Below are 24155 nucleotides of genomic sequence, written 5' to 3' on the forward strand. Positions count from 1 at the left end.
AAGCAGCTTTTCTCTGCCAGCATCTTCCCCCCCCCCCCCCCAATTCCATTCCACACAAGTACTTATGTGTTAAGTACCAGGCATTCAAAGATAAAAAATAAGTCATTACTCTCCAGAAACTTCTATTGTGGGAGACCCTCATTCATATAAAAAAACAAATCCAAAGTAATTGGCAGAGGGACAACTAGTTGGTTCCATAGATTGAGTGTCAGCCTGGAGTTGAGTAGGCTTGTGTTTTAATCTAGCCTCAGACATTTCTAGTTGTGTGACTCTGGCAAATCACTTAATCCCATTTACTAACTTTTGCCCTTTGCTTTATAGTTTTTACTAAGACAAAAAGTAAGACTCTAAACAAAGGGAAAAACAAAATAATTGGTAAAGGGTGAGGAGTTGGGAGGGAATAGGATACTTTCAGCTGGGAATGATCAGAAAAAGTTTCATGAAGAAAATGAAGCTTGAGCTGAGCTTTGGAGGAAACTTGGGATTCTAATAGACAGTGTGAAGGAGATTCATTCCAGCTCTGTGGAACAGGAGCTTGGATGTGGGTACTGAAGTGCCCTATGTGAGCAGCAGTAAGAAGGCTAGGTTGAATAGAGACTGTAGAGTGCATGAAAGCAGAGTAATATATGATAAACCTGGAAAGGTAGGTTAGAGCCAGGTTATGAAGGGCTTTGAATTCAAAACAGGAATTTATATTTGATCCTAGAGATAATTGGAACAGGTGAGTGATGTGGTCAGACCTATGCTTAGAAAAATCACTGTCAGAAGTTTAGAGGAAGTGGGTGGGAGGATGATGAGGCAGAGAGTGCATGTAATTACAATAGTAAAGGTGATCCATGTGCAAAATTCCAAATTAGTCTTAATTTTGAGGGAAAATATTGATGTTTCAGTGAGCTCATGGAAGTTCCATTTTAGATCTAATTTAGGCTGTAAAAGTTTTAGTTCATTTTCTAGTATTTTAGGATGCTACAATTTATTTACTTCCCTTTTGCTTAATTTATTAATTTATTTTCAGAATTATATTTGTTATATTGATTTTTAAAATGAATTGATTGATACTTTTTTATGAATTATTGTTATCCTCTAATACTTGAAGGTTAGAATAGTAAAGTTTTAAAGATATGGTTTTTTAAATTAAATGATAGATTATTTTAAGTTACACTCTTTTTAAGTGACAAGCAATGATTGATGATCTGTTTTAAAATGTTATTTGTTATATGTCTTCAAATTAGTAGTAACTTTTTTTTCTATTTTCATTTTAAATAATACACTGTGGCATAGTTGATAGAAGGGAGGAATGGATCTCAGTCAGGAATATCTAGGTTCAAATCCTGTCCCTGTCACATATTGATTCTGTTATTTTGGACTTGTCAACTTGTTCTCCTGATGCAACTGCTGGCTCAGACAGGTCACTTATTTGTATCAGGAGAGAATATTTCCACGGAGGGTATCTTCATGCCAATAAAAATGAAACCTGAGTTGGCTATACCTAGCTAGATGGCTGTAGTGGATAGAGCTGGGGCTAGAGAATATCAAGCCTGCAATCAAGAAGACTCATCTTAGTTCAAATCCAGTGTCAGAAACTTACCAGATGTGTGACTTTGGGTAAATCACTTACCCCTATTTGCCTTAGTTTACTCATCTGTAAAATGAGCTGGAGAAGGAAATAGCCAACCACTCCAATATCTTTGCCAAGAAAATCTAAATGGAGTCACAAAGAATCAGACATGACTGAAGCACAATAAAAGAACCACCTTTCTCTTCTCCCATTGTCTTAATCTAATGGAAACCTATATTGGTGAATATGTTGCATTAAGATGATCATATTTATAAACTAAGAAAATAAGTTAGTGATATTTGGATAAGAGTACTGTTAAACCACTTGAAGTGAGTATTAGAAGAAAATAAAATCAATATTGTTTTAATATCATCATCTCCTAGACCAGTGATGGGCAAACTTTTTAAAGAGGGGGCCAAAGGAAAGGAAATGCTCATCTGTCAGTCTGTTTCTAAGGCAACTCTTTTGAAGTTTCATTGTATTATATCCTACTCATTGTATTCATCAAATTAGGAATAATGTCTTCAGGCCTAGGCCGCCCATCACTGTCCTAGACTACTTAATTAACAAGTAACTAAATAGAAGGCCAGCAGGAGAAAGGAGTAACTGTAGGAAATCTGGAAAACTTAATAAATATCGGAGAGTAATCTGCTGCAAAAACTTTTGCACACATTACTTATTTTTACTAGTCTTACAATTTGGTTAATGTTGCAGTTTCTGTAGTTTTAAAGTTACACATAAATCCTTTAATTTTAAATGTTAAAGACTTGTATGAGTATTCAGCTTTAGTTCTTACTTGAAATACTTCTGTTGCATACCTTCACTTCAACATTGTGGAGGAAAACACAGGTGTTCATATGAATGTAATGTAATATGTAATAATGAACCAAATATATGAGTCAATGTTTAATGTGGTATAATTCTTATTGTTGTTAAGTTGTTTCAGTTGTGTTTGACTCTTCATGACCCGATTTGTGGTTCTCTTTGTAAAAACATCAGAGTGCTTAACATTTCCTTTTTCATCTCATTTTACAGATGAGGGAACTGAGGCAAACAGTGTTAAGTGATTTGCTCAGGGTTACTACATAGCTAGTATGTACGAGACCAAATTTGAACTCAAGAAGATGAGTCTTTTTGACTCCAGGCTTAATATTTTTGCAACTGTAGCATAATTATTTTATACTTTCAATAATTTTTTGAGATGTATTGTTTACTACAATTATGCACAATAGTGCCTTTTAATTTCCAACAGGAGTTAGACCTTTTGCGTGTCCTCACTGTGACAAAAAATTTAGAACATCAGGCCATAGGAAGACCCATATTGCATCCCACTTTAAGCATACTGAACTAAGGAAATTGAGACATCAGCGTAAACCTGCCAAAGTTCGAGTAGGCAAATCGAATGTTCCAGTGCCAGATATTCCTTTGCAAGAACCAATTCTCATAACTGACTTAGGTAAGATGTGTAAATATTTTATAATTCATTGAGTAATATTTCATTTCATACTCTCTTGAATTGTTTAAGTATTAGAACCTGTGTAGTTGAGTTGGTTTGAACATTATGTTAATTAAATTTTACTTATGGTGTCAGACCCTTTATGATTCTTTCTTGATAAAAAACAAAATATCTCTTACTTAACAAATCTCTAAAATTTTTTACTTTGGCTTAAGAGTATGACCAAGTGAGGATGTTTTCATTAATTTATGTCAATATATGTTCCTGGGAGAAAAGGTAAAAATGTATACATTGCTGATTGTTAAAGATGAGACAGGAACATGATGATAATGCCATTTTTTTGTATAAAATTTTTTAAAAATTTTATTTATGTTTATTTTTATGACATTTTTCTAAATGACTATATTGCATTCTTAAGAATTAAATAAGTTAAAACGTTTTGAGGTAATTACTCTTTACAATACATGCTGTGCCTTGGAGATGGTAAAGAAGAGCTATAAACCACTCTCAAATATTCTTTGTCAAAATTTACAGTATTAGAACAGAATATTTTCAACAATTATCAGTATCTCTCTATAGTCCCATTATCTTAATAGACACTTAATTTCCCTTGTAAAATTATCATAGAGGTTAAAATTTAAAATTTTTACTCCAAAGGCCTTATAAGAAGACTTAAGGAAATTTCGTCATTATTTTAAAAATTGTAGCAATTTGGTTAATGTCTTTATTTTTGAGTGGCTTCAGTGATCCTATTCTCAATAATGCATTCCCTACTTAGCTCAACCTCCTAGAGCAGTGATAGGCAAACTATTCTCTGAGGGCCAGATATAGGCCATAGTTTGCCCATCGCTGCCTTAAGCAATTCCCTAATCACTACATCTGGATGTGGGGGCATAGTGATTAGGGAATTGCTTAAGGCAGTGATGGGCAAACTATGGCCTAGATCTGGCCCTCGGGGAATAGTTTGCCCATCCCTGTCCTAGAGCCTTTTTCTTTAAAGTGTTGCACAGATATCACCTATGCTTTTAGCTATAATAGCTAACATTCATACAGAATTCACTATGTGCTGGACATTGTGCTAAGTGCTTTATAATTACCTCTTTTGATCCTCATAACAACCTTGAGAAGTAGGTGCTATTATTATCATCACAGTTTTACATATGAGGAAAATGAGACAAAGGTTAAGTGATTGTCCAAGGTTATACAATTAGTAAGTATTTCAGACTGGATTTGGACTTGGATCTTCCTGACGGCAGGCCTGCTATCCATTGCACTGCCTCGCTCTCCAATTTTTCTTGTTCTATCTAGCTTTCCATGTTCCTCTTGTTGCCCATGTTCTCTGTCCACACTACTTTATTTCTGATGTTGTGTTCTCATTCTCTCTCTCTTCTCTCCCCTTTCCCGTCTGCTCTAGTAATTTATAAGTTCCTCAAAGATGGAAAACACTCATTTCATTTTTGTGTTTGAATTCCTAGTGCCCACACAGTGCCTTTCATTTAGTTTGTAGTTAATAAATACTGCTTAATTGAATTAACAGTTAAAAAAAGTCTGATGGTGCTCAGTAATTTCTGTATCTTAATATTATTGAGGCCCCCCTATGAATATTCAGTGAATTTATTCTGCTCTAGGGATCCTAGGAATCTCCTGTGACTCCAGGACTGATTAGGAATCTATTGAAGAGAACTTTAAAATTACTCTATATGCTTCCTAGATAAGAGTACAGTCCCATCTTGGGGTTTATAGATGTTACAGGATGTGTTTGTTTCACATTTGATTTTCTATTTTGGCTCCAGAGATCCAAGCAATTCTTAGAATGAGGGTGGGGAATTGGAAGTGCCAGCCTTTCCTGTTGTCAATCCATCTTACTGTTGTCAATAAATACCATAATGGCTCTCATTTTCTTTAAAAGTATTTTATATAAGGCTGACATAGGAAAAGAGGTCAGAGAAGTCACTCTGATTTTTCAAGGATTAAAAAAATTGGTGACCATGCTACTGGAAGGAGGACCCTTACATTGGGCTATACATGCTGACACCATATTAGAATTTTGTCCTTCTTTTCAGAGGATTATGTCATCAAACCTTCTTAAAGTGAAATTTTGGCTTGTGAAATTTGCTTATGGAAGCAGAGTTATATTGTACAATACCTTTTTATTTGAAATGATTAGAAATTAGAGAACTCTACTTACATCTTTGGGTTATTAGAGTATTCATCTATAACAAATAAATTATCAAATTTTGAACAATTGGAGTACTGTCAAATGTTTGCTCTTCTTTATGGCTCCAATGTAATTTAAGTACATTATAGATATCACAGATGTCATAACCAAAAGCTAGTGCTCTCTATCAAAAATCACCTTTCATTTATTTTGTACTTATTTATACAAAATGGTACAATTCTACATATTGTAAACATATTTATACCTGTACCTCTTGCTGCTGTCTCTTCTGATAGAATATGAGTTTGTTGATTGAAGACATGGACTTCTCATTTTTGCCTTTCTTTTCTTAGTGCCTAGGAACAGTGCCTGGCACATATTAGGCACTTATTAAATTGTTGATTGGTTGATTAATTTATTCTTCTGTTTTATTGAAACTATTAATTAACCTAGTTATTCCTTATTATCTAGAATTTTCTAAATAGTTAAATTATCCGAAAATAGGGAGAACTTGTATCTTTTCTGGTATTTACACCTTGAATTTCTATATCTTGTCTTATTCCTGTTGTGAAAGGAAATTCTTGCTTCTCTTTGTCTATTCTGAGTTTACACTTGTGAAAAGGGAATCCTTTGTTCTCTTTGCCTAGTTGGAGTTAAAGCTTTGGTTAACAATAACTTAAGTACCCTTTGTTGTGAGGGTTATTTAGCAGTTGCTATTACTAAATTAAATGCTAAATAACCCTCACAACATCTTACTTTATATAAGGCTGACATAGGAAAAGAGGTCAGAGAAGTCACTCTGCTTTTTCAAGGATTAAAAAAATTGGTGACCATGCTACTGGAAGCACTAGATTGTGAGGACAGGATTAACTCTCCTTTGTCTACCTTTTGATTGAATCAACACAAGCTTGAACTAGGTGGAGGAGATTGAGAACCTCTTGGTGAATTCACACTCTGCTTGGTGCTGAGTGGGAGGCCAGTTAGATGCTTGGAGAACTCTACCCTTTTGTCTAGCTCAAATAGCCAGAGACTTTGAATTCTTTTGGGAGTTTACACACTCAGAAACCTGTGAATCCTAGGAGGAAAGTTAACACCTTTAGAAGTGAGAAGTCAGTCCCACAGACACTGCCCCTGGGCAGTGCTGGACATTTTGGAGGCTGTGATTGGCCCCTGTGAAAAGGGTAAGGGACAGGAAACCTCTATAAGAGCCACGAAATCCTTGGGCTGGAGGCAGTCTGGTGAAGTTGAGTATAGTGGAGAGTGTCTCCTGGAGATAGTCTTCAAAGGAACTTTACTAGAGACTACTCTGTGAATTGTGGCTTCAATTTAGATTCTGACTCCTGGACTACTTTGGGTGAGTGAAAAGGGCTGACTACTTTCTTAGTTTCCCAAGAGACTAGCTTCCATCTTCCAGGAGGCCTTGTAATTACTCACTACTGGCCTTCTTGGCTGAGGACTAGTATAGGTATTTTCTCTAACCCCTCTCACATTTCTCTACTTTATTGTATCCCCTCTATTTTGTAAATAAACTTATAACTTGATTAATAATAACTTTGGAGACCACATTATTTCATATAATTTAAGTCCAATCACTAAATTTAACCTTTACACTGTATTTGGTAGTTCTAGGGATATGTTTAATAATAGTAGCTGTAGTTAGTAGCCTTCTCTCCCCCTCCCTCCCCCCTTGTTTTTTATAAGAAATCTACATTTTCTCTCTTATTTGTTCTTGGTATTAATAAATACTTTTTATTCTATTAAAGAAGGTATTTTTCTTGCCTAGAATGTCTAGACTTTCAAATATTAAATGAATTCATGATACATTTTTTTTAAACTCTTACCTTTTATCATAGAATTAATACATTAATCTAAGACAGAAGAGTGGTAAAGGCTAGACATTGAAGGGGGGTTAAGTGACTTGCTTGCCCAGGGTCACACAACTAGGAAATGTCTGAGGCCAGATTTGGACAAAAGCACCTCCTGTCTCTAGGCCTCTAAAATCATGATTTTAAAATACACACACACATACACACAAGTATCACATATGTTTATAATACCATTCATACATATAGTAGCTACTGTATCTCTAAAGCAAAGGTTCCTAAATGTTTATGTGCAGTGGATCCCTTTGACAGTCTAGTTAAGCCTCTAGATCCCTTCTAAGGATAATGTTTTTAAGTGCAAAAAAATAAAAATGAATAGAATTATAAAGGAAATCAGTTATACTTAAATATAGTTAACATAATACTTTTTGAAAAGTTAATGTATATGAGCTTAAAAACTTATTCTCGGGGCATCTGGGGCGGCTCAGTGAATTGAGAGCCAGGCCTATAAATGGGAAGTCCTAGGTTCAAATCTGGCCTTAGGCACTTCCTAGCTGTGTGACTCTGGGCAAGTCACTTTACCCCCATTGACTAGCCCTTACCACTCTTCTGCCTTAGAACCAATACACAGTATTGAATCTAAGACAAAAGGTAAGGATTTAAAAAACAACAACAATGAAAAAAACTTCTCTAACAATATTTGTAGGATAAGCTCATAAGCATTCTTGTCTTTTTAAAAATGAGAGTTTTGAAAGGCTTCATTTCACCACTCTTAACTGCTGTCCTTTGAAGGTAACCTAAAACTTTAGGCTAAACAAATAAAGAAAATTACTTGCTTTGAAGTCGTTTTGATAGTTTTAAAATTTTTATTTTACTTAATCAATTTTTTTATGTAGAAACATTGCTTTTAATGAAAAGAAATTGATCATTAAGTGTTCTACCTTACTAGTTAGGAAGTGTCATCACTTAGATTGTAATGATTTAGTAGTTTACATGTACTTTTCTAAACTTAGTAATGGCATAAAGCATTGATCTCTTTTGGTTCTATATTCAGAGAATAATAATATAAAATGTTTCCATTTATTTTCTTTTGTAACTTCCCACAGGAGATATTCATACAAAAATGGTTTTTAGTAAATTTATAATTTTCTGAGAAATTTCTGTGCAAAAATTTTGTGCAATACCAAATTTAGAATAAAATAAAATTTGACATTCTTTATAATAGATAATAATACATTATTCACAAGTAGCAGCAAAAGATATTGAAATCTATGATACATAAATTTCACATAAATCTGTGATGCATAAAATAATTATATAATTAAACTTCCGTGTCAGAAAAATATGTTAATAGGGAGTGGATATTTTATTCTCCCTTCAAAAAAACTTTTTTTTTTAAAGAACTTAAGCTCATTTATTTAATTATTTTAGAGTATTTTCCCATGGTTACATTAATCATATTCTTTCCCTCCCCTCCTCGCACCCAACTCCCCTAGTCAATGAGAAGTTCCACTGGGTTTTACATGTGTCATTGATCAAGACCTATTTCCATATTATTAATATTTGCACTAGGGTGATCATTTAGAGTCTACATCCCCCATCATATATCCCCATTAAACTATGTGATCAAGAAGTTGTTTTTCTTCTGTATTTCTACTCCCACAGTTCTTTCTGTACATGTGGATAGCATTCTTTCTCATAAGTCCCTCAGAATTGTCCTGGATCATTGCCTTGCTGCTAGTACAGAAGTCTGTAATATTTGATTATGCCACAGCGTATCAGTCTCTGTGTATAATGTTCTGCTGGTTCTGTTCCTTTCACTCTGCATCAATTTCTAGAGGTCTTTCCAGTTCACATGGAATTCCTCCAGTTGATTATTACTTTTAGCACAATAGCATTCCATCACTAACAGATACTACAATTTGTTCAGACTTTCCCCAATCAAAGGGCATTCATTCCCTCATTTTCCAATTTTTTTGCTATCACAAAGAGCATGGCTATGAATATTTTTATACATGTCTTTTTCTTATGATCTCTTTGGGGTATAAACCCAGCAGTGGTATGACTGGATCTAAGGTCAGGCAGTCTTTAAACACTTTTGGGGCATAGTTCCAAATTGCCATCCAGAATGGTTGGATCAATTCACAACTCCACCAGCAGTGCATTAGTGTTCCAATTTTGCCACATCCCCTCCAATATTTATTACTTTCCTTTGTTATCATGTTAGCCAATTTGCTAGGTGTGAGGTGGTATATCAGACTTGTTTTGATTTGCATTTCTCTGATTATAAGAGGTTTTGAACACTTTTTCATGTGCTTATTGATAGTTTTGATTTCTTTATCTGAAAATCGCCTATTCATGTCCCTTGCCCATGTATCAATGGGAATGGGGAATTCTCTAGGTCTTTTTATCATCTCTGATAATCTGATAAGGACAGTTTAGTTGATAAGGAAATAAGGGACACCGAACATCTTTTAGCTCATGCTTCCAGATCAGTCTCCAGGAGCATGGAGTTTATTATATATGTATTTCAAGACTCATTTCACACAAAAGAACCCCCCTGAAACTTTGCAGATGCGCAGAAGTTATAAATTATGTCATATCAAAACACAAAAGGTCTCATTGGCTTCAGAACAGATCAAGGCCAAGGCTGAATTTTGACTGGGTTCTTATCAGAAAGCCAAGTTGGGAGTATTTTTCTCAGGGTTGAATTGCTCCTGATAAGGTTTTAGCCTTGGCTATACCAGGCAGCTGCATTCCTGGCCAAAGGGGGAGTGTTAACCTTTTAAATGTTGGCCTGCTAGGAACCTAAAGCTCTTCAATAAGGCCACAATACTTTTCAACAAGAAATCACAAGGAACAGAAAAGGGATCAAAAGAGGAGTCTCAGATTTTTATCTATTCTTTTATTGGCTTTCCACATATTTCCCCTTTTTCTTTAAATTAAAATGATTTATTACACAGGAAAACTTTTTAATAATGAAAGGAGTCATCAATTAGTTATAATCATCAGCTATAGCTGGGATATGATGGGATTTACAGATTAAAGTGTTTATTTTTGGCTCTCTACAGGGAATGGCATGATTTTTTGTATAGTTGATTTAGCTCCTTATAAATTTGAGTAATTAGACCTTTGTCAGAGGTTTTTATTATAAAGCTTTTTCCCCCAATTTGTTGCTTCCCTTCTAATTTTGGTTGTATTGACTTTGTACAAAATCTTTTTAATTTAATGTAATCAAAATTATTCATTTTACATTTTGTAATGTTCTCTATCTCTAGTCTCAAAATCTTTCCTTTCCTATAGATCTGACAAACTTCTATGTAAACTTCTATGTTCTCCTATAGATCTGACAAACTTCTATGTAAACTTCTATGTTCTCCTAAATTACTTATAGTTTCCTTCTTTATATTTAAGTCATTCACTCATTCTGAATTTATCTTGTTGTAGGGTGTGAGATGTTGATCTAAATCTAATCTCTCCCATGCTGTTTTCTAGTTTTCCCAGCAGTTTTTGTCAAATAGTGGATTTTTGTCCCAAAAGCTGGGATCTTTTGGTTTTATCGTCCACTATCTTGCTGAGGTCATTTACCCCAAGTCTATTTCACTGATCCTCCCTTCTGTCTCTTAGCTAGTACCATATTGTTTTGATGACCACTGCTTTATAGTATAGTTTAAGAATGGTACTGCTAGGCCTCCATCCTTCACATTTTTTTCCCTTATTTCCTTTGATATTCTTTATCTTTTGTTCTTCCAAATGAAATTTGTTAAAATTTTTTCTTAATTCAGTAAAAAAGTTTCTGGGTACTTTGATAAGTATGGCGGTGAATAAGTTAATTAATTTGGGTAGGATTGTCATTTTTATTATGTTAGCTCATCCTACCCATGAGCAATTAATGTTTTCCCAATTGTTTAGCTCTAGTTTTAATTGTGTGGAAAGTGTTTTGTAGTTGTGTTATATAGTTCCTGTTTTTACCTTTGCAAATAGACTCCTAAATATTTTAGGGCAGTAATGGGCAAACTTGTTAAAGAGGGGGCAAAGGAAATGCTCATTTGACAGTCTGTTTCTAAGGCAACTCTTTCGAAGTTTCATTGTATTGTATCCTACTCATTGTATTCGTCAGATTAGGAATAATGTGGAGTCCTGGATAGAACATTTCAGGGGTCCGCATCTGGCCTGCAGCTGTAGTTTGCCCATCACCGATCTAGGGTGATTTAAATGGACTTTCTCTTTCTAACTCTTGCTGCTGAGATGTGTTTGAAATATATAGAAATGCTGATGGTTTATATACATTTATTTTGTATCCTACAACTTTGCTAAAGTTGTTTATTATTTCCACTAACTTTTTAGTTGATTCTCTAGGATTCTTTAAGTAGACCATCATATCATTTGCAGAGTGATACTTTAGTCTCCTTCTGTTTTAATACCTTTAATTTCTTTTTCTTATCTGATTGCTATTGCTTGTGTTTTAATACAATGTTAAATAATAGAGGTGATAATGGGCATCCTTGTTTTACTCCTGATTTTATTGGGAAGGCTTCTAATTTATCCCCATTGCAGATGATGCTTGCTGATGTTTTTAAATATATACTATTTACTATTTTTTAAGAAAGACCTTTCCCCCTATACTTTCTAGTGTTTTCAATAGGAATGGGTGTTGTATTTTCTCAAAGCCTATTTCAACATCTATTGAGATTCTTATGTGATTTCTGCTGGTTTGGTTGTTGATATGGTCAATTATGTGGTTGGTTTTCCTAATATTAAACCATGCTTGTATTCTTTGTATAAATCCCACTTGATCATAGTGAATAATTCTTGTGATAACTTGCTGGAGTCTTTTTGCTAGTATTATATTTAAGATTTTCCCTTCTGTGTTCATTAAGGAGATTGGTCTATAGTTTTCTTTCTCAGTGTTTGGTCTACCTGGCTTTGGAATCAGTACCATATTTGTGTCATAAAAGGAATTTGGTAGAACTCCTTCTTTGCTTATTTTGTCAAATAGTTTGTATACTATTGGTATTAGTTGTTCTTTAAATATTTGATAGAATTCACTTGTGAATCCATCTGGTCCTGGGGATTTTTTCCTAGGCAGTTCCTTGATGGTTTATTCTATTTCATTTTCTAAGATGGGATTGTTTAAGTATTCTATTTCCTCTTTTGTTCATCTAGGCCAGTGATGGGCAAACTATGGCCCGTGGGCCAGATGAGGCCCTCATGAAATGTTCTATCTAGAGGTGCAACATTATTTCTAATCTGACCAATACAATGAGTAGGATACAATACAATGAAACTTCGAAAGAGTTGTCTTAGAAACAGACTGACAGATAAGCATTTCCTTTCCTTTGGCCCCCTCTTTAAAAAGTTTGCCCATCGCTGATCTAGGCAATTTATATTTTTGTAAATATTTGCCTATTTCACATAGATTGTCATGTTTATTGCCATATAATTGGGCAGAATAGTTCTTTGTAATTACCTTAATTTCCTCTTCAGTAGAGGTTGAGGCCTCCCTTTTCATCTTCGATAATACTAATTTGTTTTTCTTCTTTCATTTCTTATTAGATTACCTGGTACTTTATCTATTTTGTTTATTTTTTCAAAGTATCAGCTTCTAGTTTTATTTATTAATTTAATAGTTCTTTAACTTTCAATTTAATTAGCTTCTCCTTTAATTTTTAGGATTTCTAATTTAGTTTTTATCTGGGGATTTTTAATTTGTTCTCTTTCTAGTTTTTTAATTTGTATGCCCATTTCATTGACCTTCTCTCTCAGATTTGTTAATATATGCACTTAGGGATATAAATTTCCCCCTGAGTATTGCTTTGGCTGTATTCCATAGATTTTGGTATGATGTCTCATCATTGTCATTCTCTTCAATGAAATTATTATTTGTTTATATGATTGTTCTTTAACCAATTTGGAGAATCATATCATTTAATTTTCAATTAATTTTTGATTTGCCTCTCCACATGCCCTTCCTAATTATTATTTTTATTGCATTATGATCTGAAAAGGTTGCTTTCATTATTTCTGCTCTTTTGCAATTTTTTGCCATGTTTTTATGCCCTAGTACATGGTCAGTCTTTGTGAATTTACCATGTGCTGTTGAAAAGAAAGTGTATTCCTTTTTGTCCCTATTTATTTTTTTCCTTATGTCTATTAACTCTAATTTTTCTATTATTTCATTCACATCTTTTATGTTTTTCTCATTTTTTTCTTTTGATTTATCTAGATATGATAGAGGAAGGTTCAGGTTTCCCACTAGTATAGTTTTACTATCTGTTTCCTACTTAAACTCCAGTAGGTTTCTCCTTTAAAAATTTGGATGCTATACCATTTGGTGCATACATGATGAGTCCTGATTTCCTCATTGTCTATACTGCCTTTTATCAGGATGTAATTACCTTCCCTATTTCTTTTACTCAGATCTAGTTTTACTTTGGCTTTGTCAGATATCATGATTGTGACTCCTGCCTTCATTCTTAGTTGATGCCCAATAGATTTTGTTCCAGCCTCTTACCTTTACCCTATGTGTCTATCTGCCTCAAGTGTTTTTCTTGTAGACAACATATGGTAGCATCTTGTAGACAACATATGGTAGACAACATATGTATTCCCCATCATTTTGTTTTTCTTTCCTAGTCCTGCCCTTCTTTCACTATTTCCTTCTGTACCAGTGTTTTGCTTTTAATCGGTTCCCCTAATTTATCATATCATTTTAAACCACTTAATACTCAAACCATTACTTATGAATAATTCTTCTAACTACTATGATAGTTAATAGTTTTTGAGAGTTACAAATATCATTTTCCTATATAGGAATATAAACAATTTGACCTTACTGAAGCCCTTTAAAAATCTTTTTTTCCCTGCTTTCTTGTTTATACCTTTTCATGTTTCTTTTGAATTTTGTATTTGAACATGAAATTTTCCATTAAGTTCTGGTCTTTTCTTTAGAAATACTTTGAAATCTTCTATTTTGTTAAATGCTCATACTTTCCTTTGGAAGTATTGTCACCTTTGATGGGTAGGTGATCCTTGGTTTTAGACCCAATTCTCTTGCCTTTCTGAATATCATTCCAAGCCTTGATGTCCTTTAGTGTGGAGGTTGCCAGATCCTGTGTAATTCTGATTGGTGCTCCTTGATATCTGAATCATCCCTTTCTGGCTTCTTGAAATATTTTCTCTTTAGCTTGGAAGCTCTTGAATTTGACAATTACATTCCTTGGGGTTGTCTTTTGAGGATTTAATGTAGAGGGTGAGGTATGAATTCTTTCATTGTCTACTTTGTCCTATTGTTCAAGAATATCAGGACAGTTATCTTGGATAATATCTTGTAGTATGATATCAAGTTTTCTATTTATTTTCTGGTTTTCTGGTAAGCCTGTGATTCTCAAATTGTCTCTTCTCGACTGTTTTCCAAGTCTGTCATCTTCTCAATGAGATATTTAATGTTTCTTTCTAATTTGTCATTCTTTTGACTTTGCTTTATTAATTCTTGCTGTCTTGTGAGATCATTAGCTTCTAGTTGCCCAATTCTAGTTTTTAGAGACTAGTTTTCCATTATGATCTTTTGATTTTTCTTTTTAGTTTAGTCTATCCTGCTTTTCATGGCTTCCAGTAGGTCATTTCTGCTCTTCAATTTGCTTATCATTTCATTTGATATCTGGCCTTCTTTTTCCAAGTGGATGATTCTGTCTTTTAAACTGTTATTTTTTTTTTAACTATTTCCCACTTTTCTTGCCAAGTTTCTTCTATCTTTCTCACTTGTTTCTTAATTTCAAATCTGAGCTTCTTAAGAGCTTGTGATCAATTTTCATTTTTTTTTTGGAAAGTTTGAGTATGTTTGCTTTTTTGTCATCCTTTGCTGGTCTCCTGTAGTTTGGGGTTTTTCTGCATAGAAATTATCTAGGGTCAATATTCTCTCTTTTTTATTTATTTATTTATTTGTTTGTCTATTTATTTATTTATTTACTTGCTTACTTACTTACTTACTTACTTACTTACTTACTTACTTACTTATTTATTTATTTATTTTATTTTATTTTTTTTTTTTGGTAGTTGTCGATTATATTTCCAGGTTGGTGACCATTTCTGTGCTAGTTCTTTCTTCCCTTTCTAGTCAGACATCTGAGGGAGGAGGGTAGTCAGATCTTTGTATGGAGCTACAGAGCAGTTTTTGCCCTAAGGCCACTTTTCGGTCTCCACTGTGTCTGCCGTGTGTAACTCCTCTCTGCCCTATTATTTCCGTGCCCAATCTCTCTGTTCCTCAGCCACCTGGGGTTCCAAGTTTTACTACTCTATGAGGTGAGTCTGTGGTGTCCTCTGCCCGCCCCCTGAGAACGTAGAGATTGCCCTGCACTTGCTTTGACTCTGGAGCCATTAAGTTGAGTAGGGGGAGGGATAATCAGCTTATGTTTTGGTAAGAGTAATTTTACCCCCATATAGTGTGGAAATGCCCAAACCATGCCTATTTTAAGGCTGTGACCTATGGAAGAGGTCTTTTTTTGGTTTTTGTCCTTTTGAGGCACTTTATATCGGTATGTGGTGAGGAGAGGAAGCCCCTTGCTTCTACACTGTGGCCGTCTTAGCCCGAAATTCCACTTGCTTAAAATTTTGACTTCAAATAAGACAGTTTTCTTTTAATGTTTGATATTTTTCTTCTATAATAGCAAAGTGCTACCTCATTTAAAAGAGAAAAGGATTTATAAAATTTGAATTTAGATTACAATTCACTTTACTAATTCATATATGCACATTTATTCATCAACTTCCCTATTGTACTTAAAATATGGTTCACTTTATAGAAATACTACTTAACTAGCTTTCTAGGAACATAATTTATTATGAATTGCCAATTATAACACGTAATTAAGTTTTGAAGTCCTTTTGACATTGAACATAGCCTTTCTTTTGATTTTTAGGTCTTATTCAGCCAATCCCAAGAAACAGCCAGTTTTTCCAAAGTTACTTTAATAATAATTTTGTCAATGAAGCAGATAGACCATACAAATGTTTTTATTGTCATCGAGCATATAAAAAGTCTTGCCACCTTAAGCAACATATCAGGTAAGATAGCATATAAGGAACCCAAATGAAAGTTGAATAAATTTACAGTAATCTTTTAGGATTTTCATGTGGACCAAATGAGATAATGTGTGTAAAGTGCTTTGTAAACATGAAAGTGTTATTGTCAATATCAACTGTTTTGGAGTATTAGTGAGGTATAGGGCAGAGTAAGGAGTGCCAGACTTAATATCTCAAAATCTGTTTATTTTTAAAATCGAAATAATATCTACATTAATTTTCTCTTTTAGGGTTGTTTTGAGGAAAATATTTTGCAAGCCACGTGATGCTGTGCAAATGAGATCATTAAATTAGAATTTAGTATGATTCAGTGCTGTAATGACTGACAGAAATACCGTGGTAGAATTTATGACACTGAAGAGAATAATGCTGATTTTGAATGCTCAGAATTTCTTATTTGTTCTAGAATTATTTGATGATTGGGTTATTTTATTTAGATTTACTTTTTAACTCCCTACATGAGTGGATTTCTTTGTCTTTATTTCTTTTTATTACTGACTTTGTGGAGATTACTGGGAATATCATAATAAGCATCAAAAATTATTATCATCATCAGTATTAAAAGAATACTTCTTGACACTTCCAGGAACTTTATTGGTTTTGAGTTCTCCCTCTTACCCTGCAGACCTCTTTGTGCTTTAGCTGAAAGATTTTGTAAATTTTGAGGGTTTAAAAAAATCATCACTTGATGATAAGTCTTCTGGTAATGAGCCTCTTCAGACTTATCTGGGCTTGTCATGGAATGTAAACATGCAATTCATTAAGTATACCATAATCAAGAACTTTTCAACTTCGTAGAGGGTTGTAGACTTTATATTCTATTGACTTAGACTTTTAAAGAACTATAAGTCCCTTCAGAGATGTTATTAGGTATCAGGGTAGGTTCATAATAATTACTCTTAGCCTGAAATTACTTTTTAAAAAATATTTTTCAGGTTTATTCTTATATAACTAATAATGTTGAAAAGTCAATATAGCTTTATTCATTAGAGCTATTATAGAAAGAAAATTGGACTTATAATTCCAGAATCTGATTCTAGTTCTTGCTCTGCTCCTTAGTGTATGTGTTGTGCTGGACAAATCGTTGAAGTTCTCTGAGTTTAGAATATAAATATAATGTCATTTGCCGTACTTGTGATACAGGCTTGGTGTGACAGTTTTTGAGATAATACATTAAAGACTTTGCAAATTTTAAAATGCAATACTAATTTAAAATATTATTTCATTTTTTCCCCCCTCTCCTTAGATCACACACGGGTGAGAAACCTTTTAAATGTTCTCAGTGTGGAAGAGGTTTTGTGTCTGCAGGAGTGCTGAAAGCACACATCCGAACACATACGGGACTGAAAGCTTTCAAGTGTCTTATATGTAATGGAGCTTTTACTACTGGTGGTAGCCTAAGGAGACATATGGGTATCCATAATGATCTTCGGCCTTATATGTGTCCATATTGTCAAAAAACATTTAAGACCTCTTTAAATTGTAAAAAACACATGAAGACACATAGGTAGGTATTTTATTATTTGTGATGTTACTTTTAATTTTCAGTACTTCTGTACTCAACACTTCATTTTTTTCATGTAAAAAATTGTTTATTTGTCAAAGTAATATGTGGCTGTGCCTTGTGGGTCAGCTTTCGATCAGGGTATTTTAAATTCTACCTGATCATTTGATCATGCACCTTTTGAGCAGCTACATCACATTGTTTGACATACATTGAGCACATAGCTTGATAAAATCCCCAAATCTTTTTTGTAAAATCATTTCTTTTGAATTGACTATAACCTTGTAGAGCTATATTGGAATCATTTAATTTCATCTCACTAAGCCACAATTATAGCTATAAAGTAAAATTTACTCCTGCATTTTAGAATTTCTACCTTGTTTATTTATAGAAGCTTTGTGCATTTGTGTTAAAGTATATTAGGACACGTGTCTAATCCTTTCCTGGATTTTGTCTCCTCTGAATCTATTAGTGCCTTTATTTCTATCCTTATTCCTACATTGTACATATTTTCTAGTTCTCTAGTGTGGGTAATCATTTTTCTTCCCTTAACCCTTTCTGTTTAGAGCTATTTTACTAGATTTGTAAGATTCTAGGCAACTACCTTTTTAAGCCACTTGATAGAAGAATTTGATTCTTGTTGAAGAGTTTGTTATTCTTTTATTTTAAACTGTGGTCCAGAAATCAAATCCTATTTTCAAACACTAATGTTTTGTCATTTTAAGATTAAAAAATCAAATTTTGTTACTTTGAATTTGAGAGAATGTTACCATGTAGGAAAAAAAAAACAAAAAATAGAATTATACAATACTGTAAATAACAGTTTTATACAGCTTAAAAAATAATCAGTTAAATTCTTTACTTTCAACGTTGTCCTTTAGTCTATCTCCCTGTGTCCTTCCTTCAGTTTTTTTAGGTTTATTGGAGGTATTTTTCTTTAAATGCTTCAGGAACCTTCTTTATTTTTCCCCCCTATCATTATCACCTCTTTGTCTTCTCAACCCTCACTCTGAAATTAGATGTAATCCATATTTTGTGACAAGTAAATGTAGTCAAGCAAAACAAATTCCCACATTGACCATATCTTAATATTATATTCTATACTTTGTGTGTCCATTTCCTCTCTTTTTTGCTGCTTGGTTCTTTAGCGGTTTTTTGCAGTTATGATTGGTAATTGCATTGTTCAAAATTCTTAAATCTTTCAAAATTGTTTTTTCTTTTTAGTATTCTAGACTTTAAATAAATTGAATACCTCATTTTACTTCATTTTTGTATTAGTCCGTGAAGTCTTCCCAGATTTCTCTGAAATTATCCTGTTCATTATTGTAAGAAGGGGAAACATTATAGTTGGACTGATATTAATATTTAACGGTGTAGTCGCCAAGGAACTGAATAAATACCAATTCCTAAAATGATTTTAGTAATTTATTTACAAAATAAAGGAGTGCGTGAAAGTAGAGAAATGAGAAGAGAGTAGAGTATGAGATGTAACTTAATGAACTAGATTTGTATTCAAGTCTGGGTTTTACACCAGCAGGGCTCTAGAGGCCTAGCCAAAGAGCCTAAAAGTCAATTAGCAAGGAGTTTTGCACCAGGGTTTCTCCCAATCAAGGGAGTTTCCTGGAGGCTAGTACTTCCAGGGAAGTTAAGTCAGCCTTCTTCACTCACCATGTGTAGTTCTAAGGGAAAGATTTAAGAACAGTCTCACCAAGGATTCAGGGTCCCAACCAGAGCTCCTCCAGGTCCAAGTCATGAACAAGAAGAGCTCCTCCAGGTCCAAGACACAAACAAGAAGAGAGTAGCTGAACTCATTGAACTATCTTTTAAAGGGGCTTTTTGCATCACTTCCTGTGCCTTCCTCCTAATTTCCGTGTCCGATTACAACAGACACTTTTCTTAGAACTGCCCAGGAGGCAGTCAGTAAATTCTGATTTCTTACTCTAGCACATGTGGGTCACAGATCTCCCAACTTGTGAATTAAGTTGGAGTTGTTTTCACCTTTGGTGATTAAATCTAAAGATGGGAGGGGCAGATTTAATCTCAGTATCACATTATTTTATTTGATACAGTATAACCATATTCTGTAATTTGTCTCACAATTCCCAAAGTAATAGGAATATTCTTAATTTCCAGGTCTTTGCTACAATTAAAAAGTTCTACTTTAAATACTTTTGTTCCTGTTAACCATTTCTAGAACTTTTTCAACTCTTTGGGGGGCTGTTGCTTCCAGGGATATTAGTAGGTCAAAAGCTATGTAAAAGTTGAATAAATTTCTCTGCATAGTTTCAAATTGCTTTCCGTTGTAGCTTGATCAATTACAAGCTCCATAAACACTAATTAATTTAATTGACATCTCGCAACTCCTCCAGCTGTTGTCATTTAATGTTTGTCTTATTTGCCAGTTTAATAGGTGTAACATAGAATCTTAGAATTGTTTTAATTTGCATTTATCTTATTATTTGTGATTTTAAGCTCATATAGCTCATATGTTGGTAGCTTGGCATTCTTTCCTTAATAAGTGATAGTACATATTGATTGATCATTTATCAATAAGGAACAGTTTTTATTCTTATATTTTAAAACCATTTCTGCATATATTTTTATCAGATTTTTATCATAGAAACTTGTTGAAAAAATTTTTTCTCGTTAATACTTCTCATTTTAGTTGTTTTGATCATTTGTGTGTAGAAGCTATTCAATTTTATGTAATCAAAAGTGACCATTTAATCTTTTGATTTTCTCTATCCCTTGGGCCATAACTCTTTCCTTAATCATAGCTACAAAACCCCTTTCCTAATTTAATTTGTTAACCTTTTACAACTAGGCCATTTATCCATTTGAAGTTTATCTTGGTAAGCAGTAGAGTCTGGTATAGGGGGATAGGGTGTGGGGGAATTGGGATATATAGCAGGATAGGGAAAGTTAGGTAACATAGTGGATAGAGAGTAGAACTTGGAGTCAAAAAGACTGATCACCTGCATTTTAAATCCAGCCTCAGACACTAGCTTTGTGACCCTAGATGATTCACTTACCTGTATTTTCCTCAGTTTCCTCATCTTTAAAATGAACTGGAGAAGGAAATGCAACTTATACCAATATCTTTGCCAAGAAAACTTTAAACAGGATCAAGAAGAGTCAGACATGGCTGAACAATAACAACAAAATGGGTCAGGTTGTCCTGGAGCCATCACTAACTATCTTTCATTACATTTTCTGAATAAAAATTATACCTCAGGAATTGGCACATACTACATATCATGACTTGATTCATTATTTTGTTAGCTGTCTAGACTTGGTGTTGATAGTGTAGATTTAATTTAAAAGTATATACATACATTTTTTACCCAGTTATTAAGAATTTATCAGCACACTCCTATATAGTGCTTTAAATGTGTGTTGATCTCATCAGGAGTACAGTAGAAGGCTCTGGGAATGAAGTCATCACTAGACTGGAAAACTAGTGACTATAGGATGATAGTAGTTATAATAATAATAGGCATTTCTTAACACTTTAAGTTTTTCAAAGTGCTTTACATCCATTATCTCACTTCAGCCTCAAACCTCACTGTATGTAGTGTTAGTCTCAATCTAATTTTTGTCAGACTGTTTTCCAGTGTTTTCTGCAGTTCATATTGAATTGTGGCTACTTATCCCAGGAATTTGGGGCTTTGGGTTTAATTGAACACTATGCTAGTAAGTTTATTAATGTAGCTAAGTGGCTTTGAGGGGAGGGAGAGAATAAAGAACTGGGCCTAAAGTCAGGAAGATCTGAGTTCAAATCTAACCTCACATACTGCAAGTCACTTAACTTCTGTGTATCTGTTTCCTCAGCTGTCTGATGGAGATCAAAACACCATCTACCTGACAGGGTTGTTTTGAGGATCAAATGAGATATGTGTGTAGCACTTAGTATGGTATCTTGTACCAGAATACATGATCAATAAATACTTGTTTCTTTCCCTTTTTAATCAGTTCTTTATGGCAGATGCCTAATATGTTCCACTAATCTCCTTTTTAACCAATACCAAGTTGAATATTTTCAACAAGACATTTAAGAATAACAAGATAAACTTCCATTCTAAATAGCAAATAATCATAAAATCATAGAATTTTGAGTTGCAGTAGTCTTCTGTCATTTTTCAGACGAAAAAACTGAGGCCAGAGATATTAAGCAATTTTGGACATTTCACACATCGATAGTAAGCTGCAGAGTTAGTAATAAATCTCAGGTTTTCCCCAAAGCTATTGGCTCTTTTTTATCATATTTTACTGATATTATTTTATGAAAAGAGAAGGTCAGTAGAAGAGAAGGATAAAAAGAAAATATTATTCTAGTTCATAAAATAGTTTTTAAAGTCATTTTCCTTGAAGACAGTTATTAGCAACTTTCTGACAAGTGAATTTTTTCACCTTTCTTTAAAGATATGAACTTGCCCAACAACTACAACAGCACCAACAAGCTGCTTCAATAGATGATACCACAGTAGATCAGCAGACCATTCATGTTTCTACTCAGATGCAAGTGGAAGTGGAAAGTGATGAACTGAGACAAAGTGAAGCTGTCACTGCTGACCATGAAGCTATTTTGGAACTGGACCAGCAGCATGTAGTAGGTCCAGAAGAAACAGAACTTGGACAACAGTTGACAGACCAACCTTTGGAGCCAGATGAAGGTAATTTTCTGAATAATCAAAAATGTATTTTTATTGTATATGGAATGATTAATGTGTCCTAGACTACTCTGGTCCACATTGAAACCTTCATTTTTGTAACCTCTTAACAGCTTCACTTACTCATCTTGCATTTTGATATGCTGACATGCATTTTTCTCCATTCATAAGTAGCCATATAGTTATTGGTCATTTATAGCTTTCCTCTGAACACTGGCTATGTCTCTAAAAATTGACCCTTTTAAGGGGAATAAAAATTTAATTATAAATAGAAAACTAATAATAATTATATATTCCATTTGTTTTCCTATTGATCATATAAACTTTCTAGATGAGGACTATATTTATATTTCCTTTTCCCCCCTCATATTGCCTAATCCAGTGCTAGGTATAATGTTGTTCTATAAATATTTGTTAAATGGAATTGGCTTATAGAATGTTACTTTCAGAAAAATTTCTGTTTCATGACAAAGTAGTTAGCTGAATATGTCATCTAATTGCTCTGACAGGTTTTCCATCCTTTGTGCTTTGCTTCCTTTTATGGTTTTACATATCCTGGATAATGTCTTTAAGAAAAAAATGCCAATAGAATTCTGTTGATAGCTCATTCTTAATCTTTTTAAGACACTATTTACATTTTCTTTCCCATGATTTTTTGGGTTTATTAATGTTTTTTGTTTTTATATCACTTTATTTTTAAAATATCTCTTGTCTTCCACCATCTATTAAGTCTTTCTTGGCACCAAAGATTAAAAAATGTTTAGCAAAAGTCTTATTAACATAGGACATGGCACTTGACCTGACCTTTGAAGGAAGCTAGTAATTCTTAGACATTGGAATAAGGATAGAATTCCATTCCATTCCAGACATGAGCAAGTATATGCAAAACAGAACATTATAGAAGAGGAACAGCAAGTAGACTAGGCTTGATTAGGGGAATGACATCTGCAGGCATGTACTTTTTGTAATATTATTTTGAAAACATTTTAGAAAGGGGAGAGACTTGTGGCAGGGATACAAATTATAAAACATTTGCCATAGTCATGGTGAGAGATGTTGAAGGCTTAAATCTTTCTGAATTGAGAGAAGATGGAGGAAAGAGATGCTGTAGAAAATCAATGAGACTTTTCATCAGATTGGATATGGAAAGGCAGAAGAATGAGTCAAGGATGACTCTTGTTGGCTTCTTCAAAAGAAATAAGGAAGGTCAGAAAAAGAGATGAGTTTTGGAGAAAAGATGAATTTTTTTTATACAGGTTGAATTTGCAATATTGCTATGATTGTAATAGACTGTTGTGTTGTGTAGTTGGAAGGGATTGTTTGTGGAACAACTAGAGCTAGATATATAGATTTGGAATTCATCACCAGAAGAAAGAAATAAGTTATTTAAATGGAGAGATCGTTCACAACAATTCCTTGAAGCGCCAAAGAAAGGAGTTGGTGGAATAGATTTATTATCAAACCAAAAACATTATCACAAGACTAATAATAAGCATTTTTAAAAAATCATTATGAAAATACACCTTATCGTGGCAGCATTGTTTCTTGAGGATGAAGTAGTATTAAAAATGTTAGGCCCTACCTTTTAAATCAACTTATATAAAATTGTTTAGTTTAGGAAAAAATGTTAGAGTGGAGAGAAATGTATGGGAAAACATGGCCCAGGAATAAGGAATGAGAAAGGCCAGAGTTTTGTAGATAACAGAGCCTTCTACTTCTGTATCATGAATGTTTTATTTGAAAATGTGTCAAGAAATTGGTAGACATTGAACATCTTGGGCACCAAATAACATCATTAAGAATGAAAAAGTTATATTTTAACAAACATGGGGGGGGGACATAAACAGATAAACATACACACACACACATATGTGTATATATATATATATATGTATATATATATAT

General features: G+C 33.6%; 1 protein-coding gene across 1 annotated transcript in view; it reads left to right on the forward strand.

The window, feature by feature from the left end:
* Positions 1-24155, forward strand: part of ZNF236 (zinc finger protein 236) — a 214280-nt gene that overhangs the window by 84998 nt on the left and 105127 nt on the right. The window contains exons 11-14 of the mRNA XM_044683430.1: positions 2811-3014; positions 15914-16058; positions 17323-17583; positions 22003-22253. Of these exons, the coding sequence (XP_044539365.1) occupies positions 2811-3014; positions 15914-16058; positions 17323-17583; positions 22003-22253 (861 nt within the window). The remainder of the gene's footprint in view (positions 1-2810; positions 3015-15913; positions 16059-17322; positions 17584-22002; positions 22254-24155) is intronic.

Source organism: Gracilinanus agilis, chromosome 1 (assembly GCF_016433145.1).
Source record: "Gracilinanus agilis isolate LMUSP501 chromosome 1, AgileGrace, whole genome shotgun sequence".
Classification (NCBI taxonomy): Eukaryota; Metazoa; Chordata; class Mammalia; order Didelphimorphia; family Didelphidae; genus Gracilinanus; species Gracilinanus agilis.